General features: G+C 39.1%; 1 pseudogene and 2 gene segments (V, D, J or C); 1 reads left to right on the top strand and 2 right to left on the bottom strand.

Annotated features, from left to right (window-relative positions):
* Positions 1 to 399: 399 nt before the first annotated feature.
* Positions 400 to 7,424, top strand: LOC107283349 (annotated as a pseudogene).
* Positions 7,425 to 13,974: 6,550 nt separating this feature from the next.
* Positions 13,975 to 14,433, bottom strand: LOC107283348. The segment is given in 2 exon segments: positions 13,975 to 14,297; positions 14,388 to 14,433. Coding segments are annotated over 2 exon segments (369 nt in total).
* A 3,118-nt stretch (positions 14,434 to 17,551) lies between these two features.
* Positions 17,552 to 18,073, bottom strand: LOC107283347. The segment is given in 2 exon segments: positions 17,552 to 17,874; positions 17,978 to 18,073. Coding segments are annotated over 2 exon segments (369 nt in total).
* Between the last annotated feature and the right edge of the window lie 2,623 nt (positions 18,074 to 20,696).

Here is a 20,696-nt window from a genome sequence, read left to right as displayed (position 1 = left end):
ATTTGGGGGGCTCCTACAAAGATGAGAGGGTCAAACTATTTTCCAAAGTGCCAAAAGGCAAGATGAGAAACAATAGATTGAAACTAACCAAGGAGAGAAGCAACCTAGAACTAAGGAGAAATTTCCTAACAGTGAGAACAAACAACCAATGAAACAACTTTCCTTCAGAAGTTGTGGATGCTCCATCATTGGACAATCATTTATGTGAAATGTTATAGGGTCTATTACTCAAGCAGGGTCCCTTCCAACTCTATTATTCTATGTTCTATGTTCTACATATACAATTGGTGTGTTTCATAGCTCAACACTACAAAGCATCTCTGCATTTCCTTTTAGCTGACTTATGGATCATTTGCTTCAGAAGGACATAATAGCAGACAGGGTGATTCCTTCTACCGCATGGTCCCAAATGAAAGTCATCTGTATATGGGGATTATCCATTTGCTTAAGCACTTCCAATGGACTTGGATTGGACTCTTCATACTGGAAGGTGACAGTGGAGAATCTTTCTTGAAAGTCCTGAAGCCACTGCTTTCTCAGAATAACATCTGCTCACCCTTCACAGAAAGAATTCCCAACCAAAGTCTTCTGCTTACCTTTGAAGACCTACATCAGCTGGCTTTGAAAACATCTCTACGTTTGCAGGACATGAAAACCCGAGCATGGTTAATTTATGGTGAGACTCTAACTATTATGCGGCTGAGCATGTTGGTTGCTATGGCAAGTTCAGATTTTCAAGATAATGCATATTTTGGAAGAATATGGATTACAACAGCTCAGATTGATTTTGCTATGACTAGTTTCTTATCACAAGAAAATATTGATTTCTTCCATGGCACCATTTCCTTCTCAATTCACTCAAGGGAATATGCACAGTTTCAAACGTTCCTTCAAAATGTAAAACCACACTGGGACCAAAGTGACAATTTCCTCAAGGACTTTTGGGAGCAAACCTTTGACTGTTCTTTTCCAGATTCCAGCATGCTACCAAAAAAGGATGGAACATGTACTGGGGATGAGCAGCTAAGGAGCCTTCCTGAACTTGTGTTTGAAATGGACCTGACTGGTCACAGCTATAGCATCTACAATGCTGTCTCTGCCATAGCACATGCTTTGCACACCAGGGTTTCCTCTAAATCCAAATACAGATTGGGAAAAGTTGAGGCTTGGCAGGTAATGTCTCCAATGCAGAATGAAATAGCATCTGTCAGAATCAGATGCAAATGAAACAATTTGCAGATTAAGCAACAGAGAAAGGGTATTAATTCGTTTATTTATTCAGTCATTAGAGCCAGACTGCTTTTCATATCTCAAAATGCAGACATAGTTGATAAAACTTTATTCAATAAAGAACAGATTTTCAGAACTGCTTTCCATATCAAAAGATATGTCAAAATGCAGACATAGTTGATAATACATAGTTCAATAAAGAACATAATAACACAATATTTAAATTGTTAATAGTAACAGCAGCAACAACAATAATGTTTCTAATTTATTAAGCAACCCATGTGCAACCTCTGGAAAGAAAGTTTGAAGCTGATAAAAAAAAAAAAACTGATGTCTGCTTTTTGTCCATGGAGATTCTCAATCATCCAAGTCACAGTTATCTCAAAGATGCTTTTTCTAAAGGCAACTGGACTTTCTTGTTCCTTCTTTGAAAATGTTTCACTTCTCATCCAAGAAGCTTCTTCAGCTCTGGAAGCTTCTAGAACTAATGAAGGTTCTTGGATGAGAAGTGAGAGGGGAAAAAAAGAAAGTACAGTTTGGAAAAAAAGACCTTTGGGACATGTTTGCTTTTTGTTCTTGTTTTTTGCTATTTGTGAACCTTTTACCGTAAAAGTTTCATCTTTGTTTTTTTATTTCTCTTTGCACTAGCTGCACCCATTTCTTCAGGAAATTTCATTTAACAACTCTGTGGGAGAAGAGGTGTCCTTTAATGAAAACAAAGAAACAATTGCTGAATTTGATATAATAAACATAATTGTATTTTCAAACATGTCTTTCCATAGAGTCAAAATTGGAATGGTGGATCACAAGGTGCTAGGAGGAAACCAACTCATTATTAATAAAAATATAATTGAGTGGCACAGGAGTTTTAACCAGGTGCGGATTTTTTGATTAGGGAGATGAAACTAAAGCTGACATTAAAGTTTTGCATAATCCATCACTATAATAAAGCTTTATGACAATCATAGCGCTATGCGTCACATTCAGAAATTTGAGATGTACAAAATATCATTTCTCAACATATTTGCTAATAGGCATATGGTTTTATAGAAATCAAAGTATTTTTAACGATGCCAAACAAAACTTGGACAAGGATAGGGTTCTCAATCGGGATTCAACATAGCATCATCACTTTTAAAAAATGTCCAGTAGAAAATTTCCCTTTCTGGAATCTTCTTCACAGATCTACTTGTCCTTTTTATAGTTCAACTTTTAAAGTTCAAGAGCATTCCATTCCATTCATGACAATTTCACTGAAATTTACCTCTTTCTTGAAATGATTGGTATAGAAGATTTTCTTTCATCTTGTTTAATTACAATGGGTAATTAAAAATGCAAATGTTCTCCTTCTCCAGCATATCTTTTTTCCTAGTTACAATATTTCACTCCAACATATGATTCCAAAAATCATATTTGATTAGGTCACTTGTACAAGTAAAGTTGAGGTTGATGTAGGAGTAGGGAGGATGAGATTCAAGCTCATTTCCAACTATGGAAACTCACAGAGTCACTGTGTGCTACTTATTCTCTGTTAACTCAAAGGGTTGCTCTTATGTAGATAAAAATGAAGGAAGATTCTTAAGTAAACTGTCTTCAGAAAAGGTAAATTTTTCTTAATAAACTCAGTAAATAAGTAATAAATTAAGGGTGACATAATAGGAATGTCCCAATATCTAAGAAGCTGCCACAAAGAAGAGTGGGTTAACCTATTCTCCAAAATTATTCTGAAGGCAGAACAAGAAGCAATAGATCAGATATGTCAAACTCGTGTTGTCACGTGACATTGCACGATGTATTGGGACTGTTTTACCATTGCCAGCAATGGGCTGGGTGTGATTTCCGCGTGATGCGTCCGGCCCGCGGGCCAGCAGTTTGATACCCCTGCAATATATGGAAAGTAATCAACTAATCAGAAATGGTATAAGCTTTCCTGCTTCAGTAGGGGATTGGACTAGAAGACATCCAATTTCCTTTCAAACTCTGTTATTCTGTTATTGTGTAAATTCAAGTTCCAATTCAGATATTAAAGTGAAGCACATTTAGTCAAATGTCTGAATCAAATCATATTTCCAAAATAGTTTGAGCATTTGGGGTATATGAATAAAGTTGGATGTGTTCATATCCACAGAATGTTTCAGAAGGCATTTTGCATTCACAAAAAGTTATTGATTGATTGATAATTGATTGATAATTTAATTTGTATACCGCCCTACTCCCGTAGGACTCAGGGCGGTTCACAGCATATTAAAAACAAATAATGTACACAAAATACAAAATACAAAAAATAAAATACAGAAATACAAAAAATACAAAAATAAACCCCGATAAAAACCGAATTAAAACCAAATATTACCCGCTGTGATTCCAATTAAAATACTTTTACAATATCCCTACCTAAAATCCTCCCTAGGTCAGGCCCGCTTGCTGAAAAAACCATGTCTTGAGGGCGCGGCGGAAAGTAAGGAGATCCGGAATCATCCGGATCTCGGGGGGTAGTTCATTCCCTGCCTTAAACTTATTGGGGGGGGAATCAATTGATCCCAATCAATTATTTCAGGCATGTCTATCGAAACTCTCAGTCATCCAGGTCATGATTGTCCCAAAGATATTTTTTCAAAAGACAACTGAACTTTCTTTGCTTTTCCTTGAAGAAGTTTTGCTTCTCATCCAAGAAGTTTCTTCTGGTCAGTTCAGTTCAGTTCAGTTCAGTTCAGTTCACTTCTTGGATAAAAAGTGAAACATCTTCCAGGAAAAACAAAGAAAGTCCAGTTGCCTTTAAAACAAAAACCACTTTTGGGCCTATTTCAGATGTGATATTTCTGAAAGAATATGTGTGTTTCAAAATTGAATTTAATATTTTCCTTAATTTCTTTTATTATCCTCAATTTCTCTTCTATTTTTATGGCTAAGGTGACTCCTGTTTCTGTGTGCAGCGATTCCTGCAATTCTGGTGAACAAAAAAAGAAGAAGGAAGGAGCAATGTTTTGTTGCTATGACTGTGCTCCATGTGCGGAAGGAAAGATTTCAACCCAAAGAGGTACATAAAAGTTCTGATGGACAGAACTTTGAACAATTTTATTGTTCAGTCTAATTGGGCCATTTACAGGCACAAAATAGTCAGAAAGAGGAATAGAACAGAATATAATAACTTTATTGTCACTTTAACTGTACACTAACCAGCATACATTAAAATGAAATTTCATTGCATACAGCTCTGAAAGGGTAACCACTTCCAATATACACTACATAAATATGACAAAATAAAATTGCATATACCCACATATATTCTATGATACAGAGAAATTCACGTGTATACATGTACATGGCGAGAAAAATGAATCTTGTGAGTTTACCAGACAGATGGCACAGGGAACAAAGCTGTTACAGAATCTGGTAGTCCTGCTGGAAATGCTTGGAAACAGACCATAAAGTGGGTGTGTGGGAGGTCTCTAATAATGCTTATAACACATAGCACTTATAACCTTCCTTGAACTTTTATTTTCTCCTCTAGATATGGATGACTGCCATGAATGTCCAGAAGATCAATATCCTCGCAAAGAGCAAGATGGCTGTATGTTCAAAACAATAAGCTTTCTGGCATTGGAAGAACCTTTAGGGGTCATTCTAGTTTCATTTGCTCTTTGCTTTTCAGTAACCACAGCCTGGGTGCTTGGACTATTTATTAAGCATAGACATACACCCATTGTCAAAGCAAATAACCAGGATCTCACTTATATTCTTCTTATCTCCCTCCTACTTTGTTTTCTTTCTTCTTTCTTGTTTCTTGGACAACCAGGAAAAGTGACTTGCTTTCTCCAACAATCTACCTTTGGCATCACTTTTTCAATGGCCGTTTCTTCTGTGTTGGCCAAAACCATAACTGTAATTGCAGCTTTCATGGCCACCAAGCCAGGATCTAAGATGAGGAAATGGTTAGGGAAAAGACTGGCATTCTCCATTGTCTTTTCCTGCTCTTTGATTCAAGTAAGCATTTGTGCCTTCTGGCTAGGAATGTTTCCCCCATTTCCTGATCTGGACAAACACTCAGAGGCAACAGAGATCTTAGCAGAATGCATTTCAGGTTCTCCCATCATGTTTTACCTTGTCTTGGGCTACATGGGATTTCTATCCGTCATCAGCTTCATAGTGGCCTTTCTAGCAAGGAAGTTGCCAGACACATTCAATGAAGCCAAGTTCATCACTTTTAGTATGCTGATGTTTTGTAGCATTTGGTTGTCTTTTGTTCCCACCTATTTGAGTACCAAAGGAAAGTATATGGTAGCTGTGGAGATCTTCTCCATTTTAGCTTCCAGTGCTGGCTTACTTGGCTGTATCTTCTCTCCCAAATGCTACATTATTGTGCTAAGGCCTGAACTGAACAAAAATGAGCATCAACATAGAAAGCATTTTCTAGGTTAGCGGCATCAAATTTCTGGATGAGCAGCTAATGAGTAAGCTGGCTTGGTCGCTTAACAGTGAGACACTGGTGAAATGGGCACAGCAGCGCCTGCATTTTCTGCATCACATGAAAAAAGTACATCTTCCTTCCCCTGTCCTTAACACTTTTTATACAGGGACAATCAAGAGCATCCTGTCATATTGCATTACAGTCTGGTTTGGAAGCATTACTGCATCAAATAGGAAGGCAGTGCAGAGTGGTGAGGATGGCAGAAAAGATTACTGGCAGCTCACTCCCTTCTATCCAGGACATAGCATATAAGCATTACTTGAGCAAGATCTGCAGGATTGTCTGGGATATTGCTCATCCTCTTTGCAACCTGTTTTCCTTGTTACCTCCTGGGAGAAGGCTGCATGGTATCCAAAGCAGAACATCCAGGTTCAGTCAAAATTTTGTTCCATACAGTATCAACCTTATGAACTCTCAAGCTTTCTCTTTCTTTTGTCCATATTCAAGATGAACAGTGATTAATATTATATGTATTTATATGTAATGGTGTAGGTATATACATATGTATGTATATAGCATGTTTATATGTGTGTTATGTATGTGTACGCTTTTGAGAGCAGGCAACAGATTTCATTTTTAATGTGTGCCAGTGTTCCCACAGTAAAAAAATGACAATAAAGGTTATTTTATCTTTCTCTCTCCCTTAATTCCTAGAGATCCCAGATAAAAATAATCTTGAAGAAGGTGTTAAGCTGGGGGTGATGCTTGGCACATGACCTATATTCATTAAGTAGGACATAATAAAATTTTAATTTAGTTTTTAATTAATCCAAAGAATGAGGCACTTTGGGAAAAAAGATTATCATTGGTCTTCTAGGGATACTTTTATACTGAAGGGTATGCCAAGTACCAGGACCATCTGCAAAGGATCAAAAAAGGCAAAACCACAACCACATAATAGAAATGTTGAGAATAAGGAATATGGCCTTATAATAGATGCAGGAACTGCTACCTAGCCAAAATGGGCTGAAAAAGTTCAGAGCAATGAAATAATATTTGGAAGCTGCTCAAACAGATACCTTCCTGATTCCCTGGAGTATAAAATGAAAGGGGAGGCACAGAACAATCAGACTTGCAATATTCTGTTATTGTAGCCAATCTCCATAAAACTAGCTTTATCCTTCCTGTGGAATTTATAGTCTAGTTTAGGCTGGTTTTCTAGCAGGGCTGACAAGATGACCTACTTCTTTTCTATATGAATCACATGCATGTGATAAAAGGGGATATGTGGGGATGATTGTCTGTTTGTGAACACCATCTTCTCTTAATCAGAAGACCCATGATTTTTAAGACAGGAAAAGTAAGCCTTGCAGGCACACTTAAAATGGTAGGATTAGATGGTCTGAGAGATTGACTGCTAAATACAAATATCTAGAAGATTTTTTTTTGTTGGTTTAGAATAGAATAACAGAGTTGGAAGGTACCTTGAAGGTCTTCTAGTCTAACCCTCTGCTCAAGCAGGAAACCCTATACCATTTCAGACAAATCGCTGTCCAGTCTCTTCTTAAAAACTTCCAGTGTTGGAGCATTCACCGCTTCTGGAGGCAGGTTGTACCACTGGTTAATTGTTCTAACTGTGGCCTATAGTATACACCTATGGCAATGTAATTTCCCACCCTTTTATATTGACCCAAATACATTCAATTAAATGATAATTATACATACAATGTGTGTATTTGTGTTAAATTTGTATTGCTAACAAAGAGTTAAAGGGAAGCTGGTATAGCTATTTCAAGCTCCTTAATGTGTGTAATTGTATATATATATATATATATATATATATATATATATATGTGTGTGTGTGTGTGTGTGTGTGTGTGTGTGTGTGTGTGTGTGTGTGTGTATGTATGTGCATATATATATATCCGAAATTACTTTAAAAATGTGATCCCCGGGTATATCCATGTTCAAAGTCAGTCAATAGACGTGAGCACCAGGGAATAAATAATTTAATAATAATAATTTAAAGATAAAAGTTCTTAAGAATACTAAAAACCTTTAAAATACATAGAAAGTACATTCTAGTATAACCGGCCCAGTGACGAGATCGAAGAATCGTGCACACGCCCTAATTAAACCTATAAAGGGACTTTCCCATTGACCAGCATTCTAAGCCCTGAAGATGTCGACAGATGCCGACGAAAGCTAGGCACTTTTATTGATTTCTATGTATTTTAAAGGTTTTTAATATTCTTAAGAACTTTTATCTTTAAATTATTATTATTAAATTATTTATTCCCTGGTGCTCACGTCTATTGACTGACTTTGAACATATATATATATGTATGTATGTATGTATGTATATATATATGTGTGTGTATGTGTGTGTGTATAAATGTATATATGTGTATATGTATATGTATGTATGTGTGTATATATATGTGTGTGTGTGTGTGTGTGTATTTGTGTGTGTATGTGTGTGCTTGTGTGTGCTTTTTTTCTTAAAAAAAAAAGGTGCCGGAACTCACCCACGTCATACAACCCGCCTTGCCTACCCTACAAGGTTCCATCCAAAAAAGGTGCCGGAACTCCGTTCTGGGTGTTCTATGAGAAAAAAAGCCCTGTATATATATATATATATATATATATATATATACAAATTTCTTTTTTCTGACAAAGAGTAAAGAGTTAAATTGGGAGACTAAGATGGACCATTTCTGGCTTTTTTGCCTTCATCAGTTAGCCATACCCTTTATGGGATTCGAACCTGGGCAGTTATACATACTAGTCAGTGATTTAGTCACTGAGCCACAGGTTCTCTTCCCATCTTTGCCAGAGTCAAGGGAGTAATTATAGAGAGTTCAGACAAATTGTGGGTTTGAGTTTGCTTTTTGCCAACTTTACCACCACATATCCACGCAAAAAGCAAACTCAAACCCACACAGATGATGAGGCACGACCACAAACTAGAAGCCAGTCCACAGCTGCATCATTAGCCACTTTAAACCCCTCCAATCCATACATGAAGCAAACTGACACCCACCATAAAGATGTGGCACGACCACGAACACGAAGCCAAACAACAGCAATGAAGCTCACCANAGCTCCTTAACCAATCAGAACACACCTCCACCCAATCAGAACACAGCCAAGCTCCCACCCAATCAGCTCAAACCCCACTGGCAGTTAAAAGGAAGAAACAGCTGCGATCACACACACTACTCCCAGAAGCACGAAGCTGAAGACACCAGCCTGAAGATGACGAATGTGACTTCGTCGAAACGTCGCCAGGACACTTCCAGTTTTACGCGGGAGAGAACCCGAATGACCAAAGACCTACATATATATATATATATATATATATATATATATATATATATATATATATATATATATATATATATATATATATATATATATATATGTGTGTGTGTGTGTGTGTGTGTATACACACACATACACACACACAAATGCATATCTTAATGGATAATGCTCTCCATATGTAAATATATTTGTGTGTCTCTTCATGTGACTTATTTTTTAAATAAGTGCATTTATTCAAACTCACAATTTTTTGATTGAATACATACACTTACATATATTGACACAAAAATATTGTTGTTGCCATTATCATCATCATCATCCAGTTTTTAAATATATAATGCTGAGAATGTCAACCATAGCTCGAGTTGCACATTTTCAGCAGCAAGAAAAAGTACATTGTGACTCTAGAGATAAAAATAAAATGTCTGTGGGTTTGTGTTTGTGTCTGTGTGTTGACTTCTCTAAGCAACTCTCATGTCCTCCAGGCAATTCGGTTTCCATGTCAGGAAATCCAGGAGAAAGTTGAAAATATCACAGCTGTGAAAAGAGCTGAGCTAGTCTGTGAGAAACTCACTTGGGGACTGCAACTCTCAAAGGCCTGGAAGTGCTCTTGTTCTCAACACTGAGGCTGAAGAAACACCTAAAGCCAAATTAGAGGGTCATTTTCCTGGAAAATAAACGATGGAGTAATAAGATGTCTGTAGACTTAGGCATTAGTTATCCTACTGTGGCATGCTTCTGGCCAGCAGATATGAATATTCATATTTCTAGTTTCTGATTCAACCCAAGAATTAACACTATCCTAGCACAATTGGTGTCAGTCAGCCAGCCAGATTTTCTGCATTGTAATTACACACCAGAACATCACTTAATGATGGAGTTATTAGCATTCTCAGAAGAATGGCTGAAGAAGAAAAGCTGAAATGCCCTCTTGATAATTCTCCTAATCTCCCCCTTCTTCATGTCTAATTTTTCTGATATGGCAATTAGAGATCTGCAGTTCTCTTTCTGCTTTTTAAGAAAAAAATCCACTCTGTGACTATGTTGCAGGAATTTCAGCCCTGTGTTTTTTTGAAGTGCATATTCCATTATGAAAAATAGACGTTTCAAAATGCAAACCATGGTCAAAATTCACACCAATACAAACAGGTTAGCTTAATTCAAACTGAAACAATTTGGGATTTGATTCTCCTCACAGATTTCTAGTTCATTTAATGATAGTATGCAGACCTTAGACTGACAAATCCATACAGCTCCTGTCAACTTTATATTAGGCAAAAATATGTCAGCACAGTTTTATTAAAATAAAATAAAAACTAAATGGAATAAAATATTAAAAGATAAAATAAGATAAATTATATATAATGGTTTAGCATTTACCATTGTTTTTATTTTATTTTATTGCTTTACAGCTGGAGGGAGGGAGGGAGGGGAGGGAAGGGAAAGGGAGGGAGGGAAGGGAAAGGGAGGGAGGGAGGGAGGAGAGGGGAGGGAAGGGAGGGAAGGAAAGGAAAGGAAGGGAGGGAAATTAGCTTAAAAATATTGTCTGTGAATGTGGCAAGAGTTCACACTTTAGCAGCAAAGGGTTAAAACACATCCTGTTTCTAGCAGGTGCCAAATGACAAAGCTATAATGTTTATTTGACTGGAAAAACAGTTTTTGTACTGCATCAGGAAGAGTTTTTTCAGTGTGCATTTCTCTCTCTTGAGGAATAATATAGGCCACTGTCATCTGCTTGGAGATTGGTTAGTTGCAGAAAAACCTGATTTTTTTTAGACATCTCTTACAATGCTAACCAAAGTATGAAGAGCAATGTTAGATTGACTATTTCCACTGCTCAGAATAATGCCTATCGCTCCATTTATTTCCCAAGGGAAATGATGTTGCCAGCAAATTTTTAGAGAAAATCCAGACATGGTGAAGATATAAAGAAACTAAAATATGTACTGGTAGTCCTTGATTCATGACCCTAATGGAGCCTGGCCATTTCAATTGGAAGTCATGAATGGCCATTAAGTGAAGAATCCATGTGATCACCTCACTGTCAAGATTCCGGCTGACAAACCCAACAAAGCAAGCACAGCTGAAATGATCCAATCTGTAATGCAAAACTTTATTGAGTACACCATTTCAGCACAGATGAATAGAAACCCAGCTCTGGTTTATTGTGCCAATATCAGTATATTAAAAGTATAGAAACTCCCCTTCCCCTTAATAGTGCAGGTCACACTGTCCAATTAAAGATCAGACAGTTATTATGAGAGAAAGTCTTCGCTTGAGCGACCTTGGTTCTCACGGCCTGGCAGTTTGGCACCTGCAGTCCACATTCCATTCTTTCCCCCTCCCCCCTAAGTCTGTAGGCAAGCTAAGAAGCAATAATGGCAAAAGCAGCATAAGCAGCATAAGCATTTTTCGCAGCTTGATACTCACTTACAACCCCTCCAATCCCTGCTCTTCCCAATGCAGTTGTTAAATGAACTTGAGGTCATTAAGCAAAGCATGGGGTGCCTCAAATCCCCAGGAGAAGTCCTGCAAGGTCTAACGCAGGCCCTGCCCTGGGTGTCCTAAGACCTCTCCAACCCCCCAAGACACAACATGCTGTACTTCCCACCCCTCGGGGTCTTGCAGACCTTGGGCCTACTTTCCACCCCACTGAAACCGACCACTTCCTCCTCATCCCAGGTTACCCATTGCACATTTTCCATTTGATTTGAAGACTCCAGAGTTTGAGTTAGGCAAGCAAAGCAAACTTTGTCCCTGAACCAGCTGGCATTTTCTGAGCAGCTAAAGTTCAATGCAGTCACACAGAAAATGGTGGCCATGTTTGGGATTGTGCAACAGCCCAACAAAAAAGCGGATTGCTTTGCTGCCTTATTGTGAGCTCTGGAGCAATACAGATCTTAAAAAGTGAACGATAAGTGATGCAGACTTAGGAGGAAGAGTAGGGACCAATTGGGTGGAAAGCAGGTCCAACACCTGCAGGGACCCAGTGTGTGTGTGTGGGTGGAGGTGGATAAAGATAGATGGAGACACTCTGAAGCATCCCTGTGATCAGTCATAAAGGTGAATGACCATGGGGGCATTGCATGTTAACTACATAGTCCTCGACTTACAATAGTTCATTTAGTGACCATTCAAAGTCTGTGAAAAGTACATGACCTTTTTGCATTTATGACCATTGCAGTATTTCCATGGTCACATGATCAAAATTCAGACAACTGATTCATATTTATGATGGTTTGCAGGGTCCCAGGATCACCTTTTGTGACTTACTGGCGAGCAAAGTCAATGGGGAAACCAGATTCATTTAACAACTGTATTACTAACTTAATGACTGCAATGATTCATTTAACAACTGTGGCAATAAAGGTCATAAAATGTATAATAAAATGTATTTGGGCTTTCTGTTTGGTGTGTCTGTATGTATGGTGTACTTCAGTATATCACTATGCGTGTGTATGTCTGAAAATATTTACAAAATCAGAATTGGAAATTACCTTAAAGATAAAGTAGCCTAAATCTCTGTCTGGTGCAGGTTTTACTCTAACTTCTCTGACAGATGACTATTTACTAGAGAAGACCAGTACTGAAATTGAAACAGAACAAGGAAGATGGGCTCAAGCTATTCTCCAAAACACCTGAAGGCAAAACAAGAAAAAATAGATGAAAACTAATCAAGGAAAGAAGCAACCTAGAACTAAGGAGAAAATTCCTGACAGCATGAACAATCAATCAGTGAAACAAATTGATTTTGGAAGTGGTGGGTGTTCCATCACTGGAGGTTTTTAAGAAGAGACTGGATAGCCATTTATCATCAGTATCATAGGTCTCCTGCATGAGCAGGGAACTGCACTAGATGACTTTCAATGTCTCTTCCAATTCTACTCTTGTTACTGTTACTGTGTCAGGAGACAACCTAATCTACTTCTTGGCACCTTGTACAACCAAGAAGTTCATCCTGTTGTCCATCATGCACCTCCTTCTTTGTAATTTTAGTCCATTGGTTTGGATGGTGCCCTGTGAGCCTTCAGATAGTGGAAGATTACTGTTATATCTGTGGACCACCTCAGCTATTTAGCTTATGCATAGGCCACTGCTGTGAGAAGTGAGAAAGAGGAAAATAAGGATTTTTTATCATGAAATTGTGATCTAAACCTTAGAACTGAAAGTGATGTTAAAGAGAAAACAGCCTAACTCTCTATCTGGTAGATAGAGACCTACTCTAGTTCATCTGACAAATAATTAGGGAAGATCAGTATTGCCATGAGAAAAAAGTTGACCCCTTTTTTGTGTTTGAGCTTTCAGATAGTGAAAGACTGTTATTGTTGACCAGGAATCTGGAGAAAGCATAGAAACCGTATACATGCAGATGGCCTCATTATCTCTGGGTTCTTGCAGGGCCATAGAACAGGGGTGTCAAACTGCCGACCCGTGGGCTGGATGTGTCATCCGGAAGCCGCACCCACCCCATTGCCGGCAATGACAAAACCGTCCCGATACATTGCGCGATGTCGCGTGATGTAGCGAGTTTGACATGTCTGCCATAGAAGGTCACTAAGGGAACATCCAATGTTCTAAGACAGCTGGGAACATCCAGTGTCCTTAAGGATCCACCCAAAAGACACTAGGAACATCTTTAGCTATTTCTGTTCTCTCTTATCTTATCTATAGTGTGCCAGCCTTTCTGGGTGACTTCTTTTTTGCTGGGTGGATTATGTAAGTAATAAAAGAGTATAAATACATGCATTTCTTGTTACCTGGGCTTCCTTTCTTTTAAAGGGGCCCATCTTTGTTCAGCTGAATAAACACGTAAGCTTAAAGGCAACTTCTGGTTTCTTGTATATGTTACCAAGCCACACCTCAGAACTGGTTGAACACTATTACTTAAATCTGTGGATTACCTCTGATAGCTTTCTTTGCATTTCATTTGCCTGAATGTTGATCTACTGCATGGAACAGAAATCAGTCAGAATCAGTTTCCTGTTTTTGCTCAGAAGAGAAAGCAAAATTGGTTAGTGTGCCTCTCTGACACAATAATATATGGCACTGTCAGCAGCTGATAAGGAGTTCAACTGAAGGGAAAACTCATTCTTGGAGTTGTCTGAAGCAATGGTGATGCGGCTTTGAAGAGAAGATGAAAACCATGTATTCCCATTATGGGGGAAGATTCTGGCAATCCATTCTAAACCTTTTCCTGGAGGCTGACGGACCCAGCTCCATGCATAGTTACTATTAGTGATGGAGTAACCAGTAACTTTACAGAGCAAATTGAGATTTTGTCCTGGTCTTACAGTTTCAGGCCCTGAAGATACAAGTTGCACATCAGATAGGGACCCTAAAGAAGTAAGAGACAAAAAATAAACAGGATTTACATGCATTAGGGAAAAAAATCACATAGTTACTTTCCCTAAAATTATATACTCACATTTTGGCATGGCTATCAGAGAAAAGAAAAACAGGAAGAAATTCATAGCGTCTTTTTATATGAGTTTCTTCCAGTTTGACATATGCAGTTTGAAGAAAATGTAAAGATCCAAAATGAGGACCCTGCTTATAAAAGGGAACATTTCGTGATGATGTTTGCATAAGCCCACTGAGGTATAAATGAGCTCCTAGAAAGCCAGGTTCAGTGGAGACTTTGTATTCATTAAGAGAATCCAGATAAAGTTCCTTCCTTCCTTCCTTCTCTTCCTTACTTCATCAGATCACAATACAAAACCATTTCTCATGCTTGTAGCACAAGTCAGATTTTCACAGTCTTACATCAGCCCCATCCAGATCTTTGCGCAAATTTCTCAATACTTTCTTTCTTTCTTTCTTTCTTTCTTTCTTTCTTTCTTTCTTTCTTTCTTTCTTTCTTTCTTTCTTTCTTTCTTTCTTTCTGTATTTTCTACACTATCTACCTCACCTAAGAGACTCTGGATTGTTTCAACTATATAATAAAACCATATAAATACATGAATAAAAACATAGCTTAAAATGGATTAAAAGCAATTAAATGTTTACATGGAAAAACAAATCAAGTTAAAATTTGAAGGCAAGGAAGTTAACAGGACAGCAAGGAGTATCCTCTGGGCACCAGCCATCTCCCAAGCTGCAACATACCTTTAGGCCTTCAGGGTAATTGGCAACATCAGGTCTTAACACATCAAAAAAACTGGAAAAATGGGATCTTGCCTCAATTCTTGGGGTAAAATGTGGGGAAAGGCCCTCATCCTAGGTCCCGCCAGTCACAACTCCCTATCCTAGCAGATATACAGCATGACCTCATTGCTTGACTGCGTGGGATGAGTCTATGTAATTGGGACAAAATGGCTCCTCATGTATCCAGGTCCCATGCCATGAAGGGATTTAAAGGTGATAACTAATCTATTGTATTGGACTCAGAAAAAAATGTGAATGTTCCATTGGACATAGAAGGATAGATAGACAGACAGACAGACAGACAGACAGACAGACAGACAGACAGACAGACACATACATACATACATACATACATACATACATACATACATACATACATACATACATACATACATCCTATGGACAGGGTAAGTGGCCCAATTTATGATGAAATTGCAACATTCAGTACAGGTATGGCCAATGTTGTAAGTATGAACCAAAAGTGCAATGTAGCAGATAGGGTGGACCCCAAAACATCCTTTCATTCATTCTAAAGTGTTTCTTTAATTTCCATAGACTTTGCTATTATTAGTAGTCCAAATCAATCACCTGCAGGATAAAAGCCCTTTCATTATGAACCATGGAGTACCATAGTGATCCAATTCAAGAAATAGATAGATTGATGGCTTTTTGACATCCCAGTCTAGGCATGGGAGAGAATGACTGGCTCAAACCCAAACAACCAACATTCTCTGCCTATGGACAGATTCCTAACTCCTAATCTAGCCCCTTAATCACTAAGCTACACAGGCTGTCTCACTTGGGGTTTGTAAAGAAAAAAAATAAACATTTGGCTTTGCAGGAGAGTTTGTTTTAAGAAGGAAGAGTATTGATTGTTTTGGAAACTGAATATTTCACAATCATCACAAAACCTCAGATATCCTTCGTTTATCACAAGGATTGGCTGTTTGGAATGTCTCTTTGCCTACTTTTTCATATCTCGTGACCACAAGTTGAGGACCTCAGGTTAGTGTTAGGGTTTCTTGGTTAACCCTATTAACCAAGAGCTATTTTCATTTGCTCATCCATTGACTATAGAAATTAAGACATGAATGTGACATTTTCACCTTATTCCCAAAATCAAAGACTGCTTTTAGTTTAATTTCAGAGAAAGAACCTATTTGGTGCCTTTGCAATCCAGAGTATTTCTTTCACTGAGTTTTCTCTATAATTTAAATTTTAAAAAGGGGTTTTAGCTTATGCATGGTTCTCTGCTGTGAGAAGTAAGAAAGAAGAGAATAAGAAAAATAAGAAAATTGTATCATGAAATTCTGATCTAAACAGTGGTGGGATTCAGCCGGTTCGCACCGGTTCGGTAGAAATGAGAGCTAAATTTTGTTGAGTTTGGAGAATCGGCTGAACCCATGCTGCTTCTGGAAGTCCGTTCTAGACCTCGGAGACCTAGAGGAGGACTCCAATGCCTAGAACGGCCCACTCGAAGTGTGTGGATGTCACTTCCGGAAGTCTGTTCTAGGCCTGGTGGAGGCCTCCCAGGCCTAGAACAGCGCACCGGAAGTGCATTGATGTCATTTCTGGAAGTCCTTTCTAAGGGCTGTTCTAGGCCTAGAACAGCCCATAGGAAGTGCATGGATGTCACTTCTGGAAGTCCATTCTAGGCCTCGGAGGCCCAGGCCTGCATCCAGGTAGAGAACTGGATGTTCAGGTATTTGAATCCCACCACTGGATCTAAACCTTAGAATCAGAAGTCATCTTTTATCTTTAACAGCCAATTCTATATATGGTGTGAGTTCTACTCTAGCTCCTCTGAGCAATTACTAGGGAAGACCAGTAGTGAAAGAGAATTAATCCCATCATTGGATGGCCTGGTTCATGCCTGACACCTTTTACAGGGATCTCCTTCTTTGTAATTTTAATCCATTGGTTTTGATCACACTGTGAGAGGCAGTAGAGAAAAAGCCCACCCCTTCTTTTTGTGTGAGCCTCTAGTTAGTGAAAGACTGCTATTATATCTTTTTGTGGACCACCTCAAAAAGCTTTTTTCTCCTCCTATTTCTGATTCTTTTCGTTTTGTTGAAGGACATTGTGATCCAAACTCTACCCCATTTCTATCTGTGTACAGTGAGCTGCAAAAAAAAAAAAGGCATCTCATTTCTATGTCATCAAGATTGTGCTTACTATTTTGCTTTATAAAATTAATATCAATTAACTGGAGTGGATTCAGTCCGATGGTTCAGTTGGATAGAATGAGTTTTGTTGTTGTCTCAAGGTGACTTTCAGTGTCTGACTCTACTGTTTTGATGTTCTTCTGGGAGATATATTCCTCCAAAAAGTTAAGTGATTTCATTTGTCTGAATTTCATTTGTTGATCTACTGCATGGAACAAAAAAAAAAAAGCACAGTCAGAATCAGTTTCCTGTTTTTGCTCGGAGGATCAGGCAAAATCAGTCAGTGTGCATCTCTAGCACAATAATACATGGCAGTGTCAGATGTTGACATGGAGGTCAACTGAAGGGAATATTCATTCTTGGAGTTATCTGAAGTAATGGTGGTGCGGCTTTGAAGAGAAGATGAAAACCATTTTCTCCCATCATGGGGGTAGATTCTGGCAATCCATTCTAACCCTTTTCCAGGAGGCTGACGGACCCAGTTCCAAGCATAGCTGCTACTAGTGATGGAGACACCTGTAACTTTACAGAGCAAATTGAGATTTTGTCCTGGTCTTACAGTTTCAGGCCCTGAAGATACAAGTTGCACATCAGAAAAGCACCCTAGAGAAGTAAGAGACAAAACAAACAAACAAATAAATAAATAATCAGGATTCGCATGTATCAGAAACAAAATCACACACTTTCTCTAAAATGATGTACTGACATTTTGGCATGGCTACAAGAGAAAAGAAAAACAGCAAGAAATTCATAATCTATTTTTAAAGTCTTTGTCCTCCAGTCTGATGTGTACAATTCAAAGAAAATGTAAAGGTCCAAAGTGAGGACACTGCTTATAAAGAGGAACATTTCATGAGGATATTTGCATATGCCTAGGAAGGTATAAAAAAGCTGCTAGGAAGCCAGTATCACTGGAGACTTTGTATTCAATAAGAGAATTTAGATAAAGTCCATCTCCTTCCTTCCTTCCTTCCTTCCTTCCTTCCTTCCTTCCTTCCTTCCTTCCTTCCTTCCTTCCTTCCTTCCTTCCTTCCTTCCTCCAAATCCCACCCTTAATGCCTGTTAGAAAACAGCTAATGTCTTTCCAATATTCATTATAATGTAAATTAGGAAAGGTTTGGAGACCGCAATCATACCTTGTCAGAGAATAAGTCTTATTTCCCATATTGGACTTCCTCTTTGAATTCTGCTGTTTCACTGGCACTTAGCTATTCATAAAATATACCTAGTGTAGGCAAACAAGTGGGAAGTTGTTCTTCCTGAGATTTTGGTCTCTTGCACATGACACATGTTCAGTTTCCTCAAATGTCTCAAGAGTTATGGCAAGTCTAGGTAACCATGGCTTGACTGTACATTGACATTCTTGAGTTACTCACAACAGCACAGCAACTGCCTCTCCTCTAATATAGAAATTAAACTGAGGGACAAAGATTCCAAAGAAAAGATCTTACAAAATGAATTAATTGCATTCGGTATTGGCTTCTAGGCATACCACAGGTCTATGTAATCCCCGAGAGATAATGATAACTAGTGAAAAGCCATCTTCTCCAGTTGTGGTCACCCCTCTATCTTGCATTTAGATCCCTCTTGGACTTTCAAAAAGAGTTATCTACATTTAACACTGGCGAAGAGTTGAGACAAGAGAACTGATCCTCAATGTCACTCCTCCCTAGGAGAGGCAGAATTGCAACGAGATATGAAATTTTATATTTCTATATTTTATACTCTGTTACATATTGTTTTTACATTTTAGGCTACTTAATAAGAAAAGCTTATTCAAGACTATCTAGATGGGGCTGCCCTAGAAGACAATCTGTAAATTACAAGAGATCTAGAGGTGCAAGGCATAACAAGAAGTAGTGGATGGAAACTAATCAAGGAGAGAACCAATCTAGAACTAAGGAGAAATTTTCTGACTGTGAGAACAATTAACCAGTGGAACAGCTTGCCACCAGAAGCTGTGGGTGCTCCAACTCTGGAGGTTTTTAAGAAGAGATTGGACAACCATTTGTCTGAAATGGTGTAGGGTTTCCTGCTTGAGCGTGTGTGTCTGTGTGTGTGTACTAGAAGACCTCCAAGGTTCCTTCCAACTCTGTTATTCCGTTAATTTCTCATTTTCCTTTGTTTTACCCTGGGCTGTCTTGGGTTTTTGAAAAGATCAGTCTGTATTTTCTTCCTTCATGTTCCACTACATTTTTCCTTCCTGCTTTTCCTTTGTTACTTTGTTATTTACACATTTGGGCTTATATTTAGGTATGCTTACTCCAAAACCTAGCATACTAAAAAGCAGAGACACCACCCTGCCAACAAAAGTGCGTTTAGTCAAGGCCATGGTTTTCCCAGTTGCAATGTATGGATGTGAAAGTTGGACCATAAGAAAGGCTGAGCGACAAAGAATTGAGGCCTTTGAACTATGGTGCTGGAGAAGACTCCTGCGAGTCCCTTGGACTGCAAGATGATCAAACCGGTCAGTCCTAGAAGAGATCAACCCCGACTGCTCTTTAGAAGGCCAGATCCTGAAGTTGAAACTCAAGTACTTTGGTCCCCTAATGAGAAGGAAGGATTCACTGGAGAAGAGCCTAATGCTGGGAAAGATGGAGGGCAAGAGAAGAAGGGGACGACAGAGAATGAGGTGGCTGGATGGAGTCACTGAAGCATAGGCGTGAACTTAAATGGACTCCAGAAGATGGTAGAGGACAGGAAGACCTGGAGGAACATTGTCCATGGGGTCGCGATGGGTCGGACACGACTTTGCAGTTAACAACAACAACAACAACAACTCCAAAACCTAATTCTGGGGGATTCAGAATATCCAGGGATCTACAAAATTAAATCACACAATACAATGGGAATAAATTGCATCCCTTCAATAAATTTGTTGCATATACAGAAACATACAGTAAGTCTCTCAAATGGAGCTCATCTAAGGCAGACGCTGATTGATAATCTTCCCTTTCCTTTGGTATATAGTGGATAGTATAATGAAAGTTAATGGAAAATGTTAGCTTGGAGAAGGGCTCATATTTTTTTTACCTGCGCATGCCTGAAAGATGGCGGACGGCTGTCTCGTAGCTCCGCTGTAGTGGAGCCGAAGATGGGCAGAGGGGGGGCCTTGGAGACCCCCGAAGATTCTGAAGACCTATCTGTCCCCAGGTCGACCTCCCTGGTGAGTTTCCCGGGAGCGTGAGGGGTCAGCCGTCTGTCGCCTGCCGTTTGTCGCTTGTTTGGCTTGCTCGGCTTGTTCGGCCTTTCCATCCCCGGCAGCCTCGGCCTTGTTCGGCCTTTCCATCCTCGGCAGCTCGGCTTGTTCGGCCTTTCCATCCTCGGCAGCCTCGGCCTTTCCATCCTCGGCGGCCTCGGTGGCCGCGGCGGGGGCCTCAGTGGCGGTCTCGGCGGCCTCGGTGGCCTCGGCGGTGGCCTCGGCG

This window comes from Protobothrops mucrosquamatus, unplaced genomic scaffold, assembly GCF_001527695.2.
Source record: "Protobothrops mucrosquamatus isolate PMUCROS unplaced genomic scaffold, P.Mucros_1.0 scaffold34, whole genome shotgun sequence".
Classification (NCBI taxonomy): domain Eukaryota; kingdom Metazoa; phylum Chordata; class Lepidosauria; order Squamata; family Viperidae; genus Protobothrops; species Protobothrops mucrosquamatus.
Note: the sequence above shows the minus strand (reverse complement) of the source record. Positions and strands in the feature narration are given on the sequence as shown.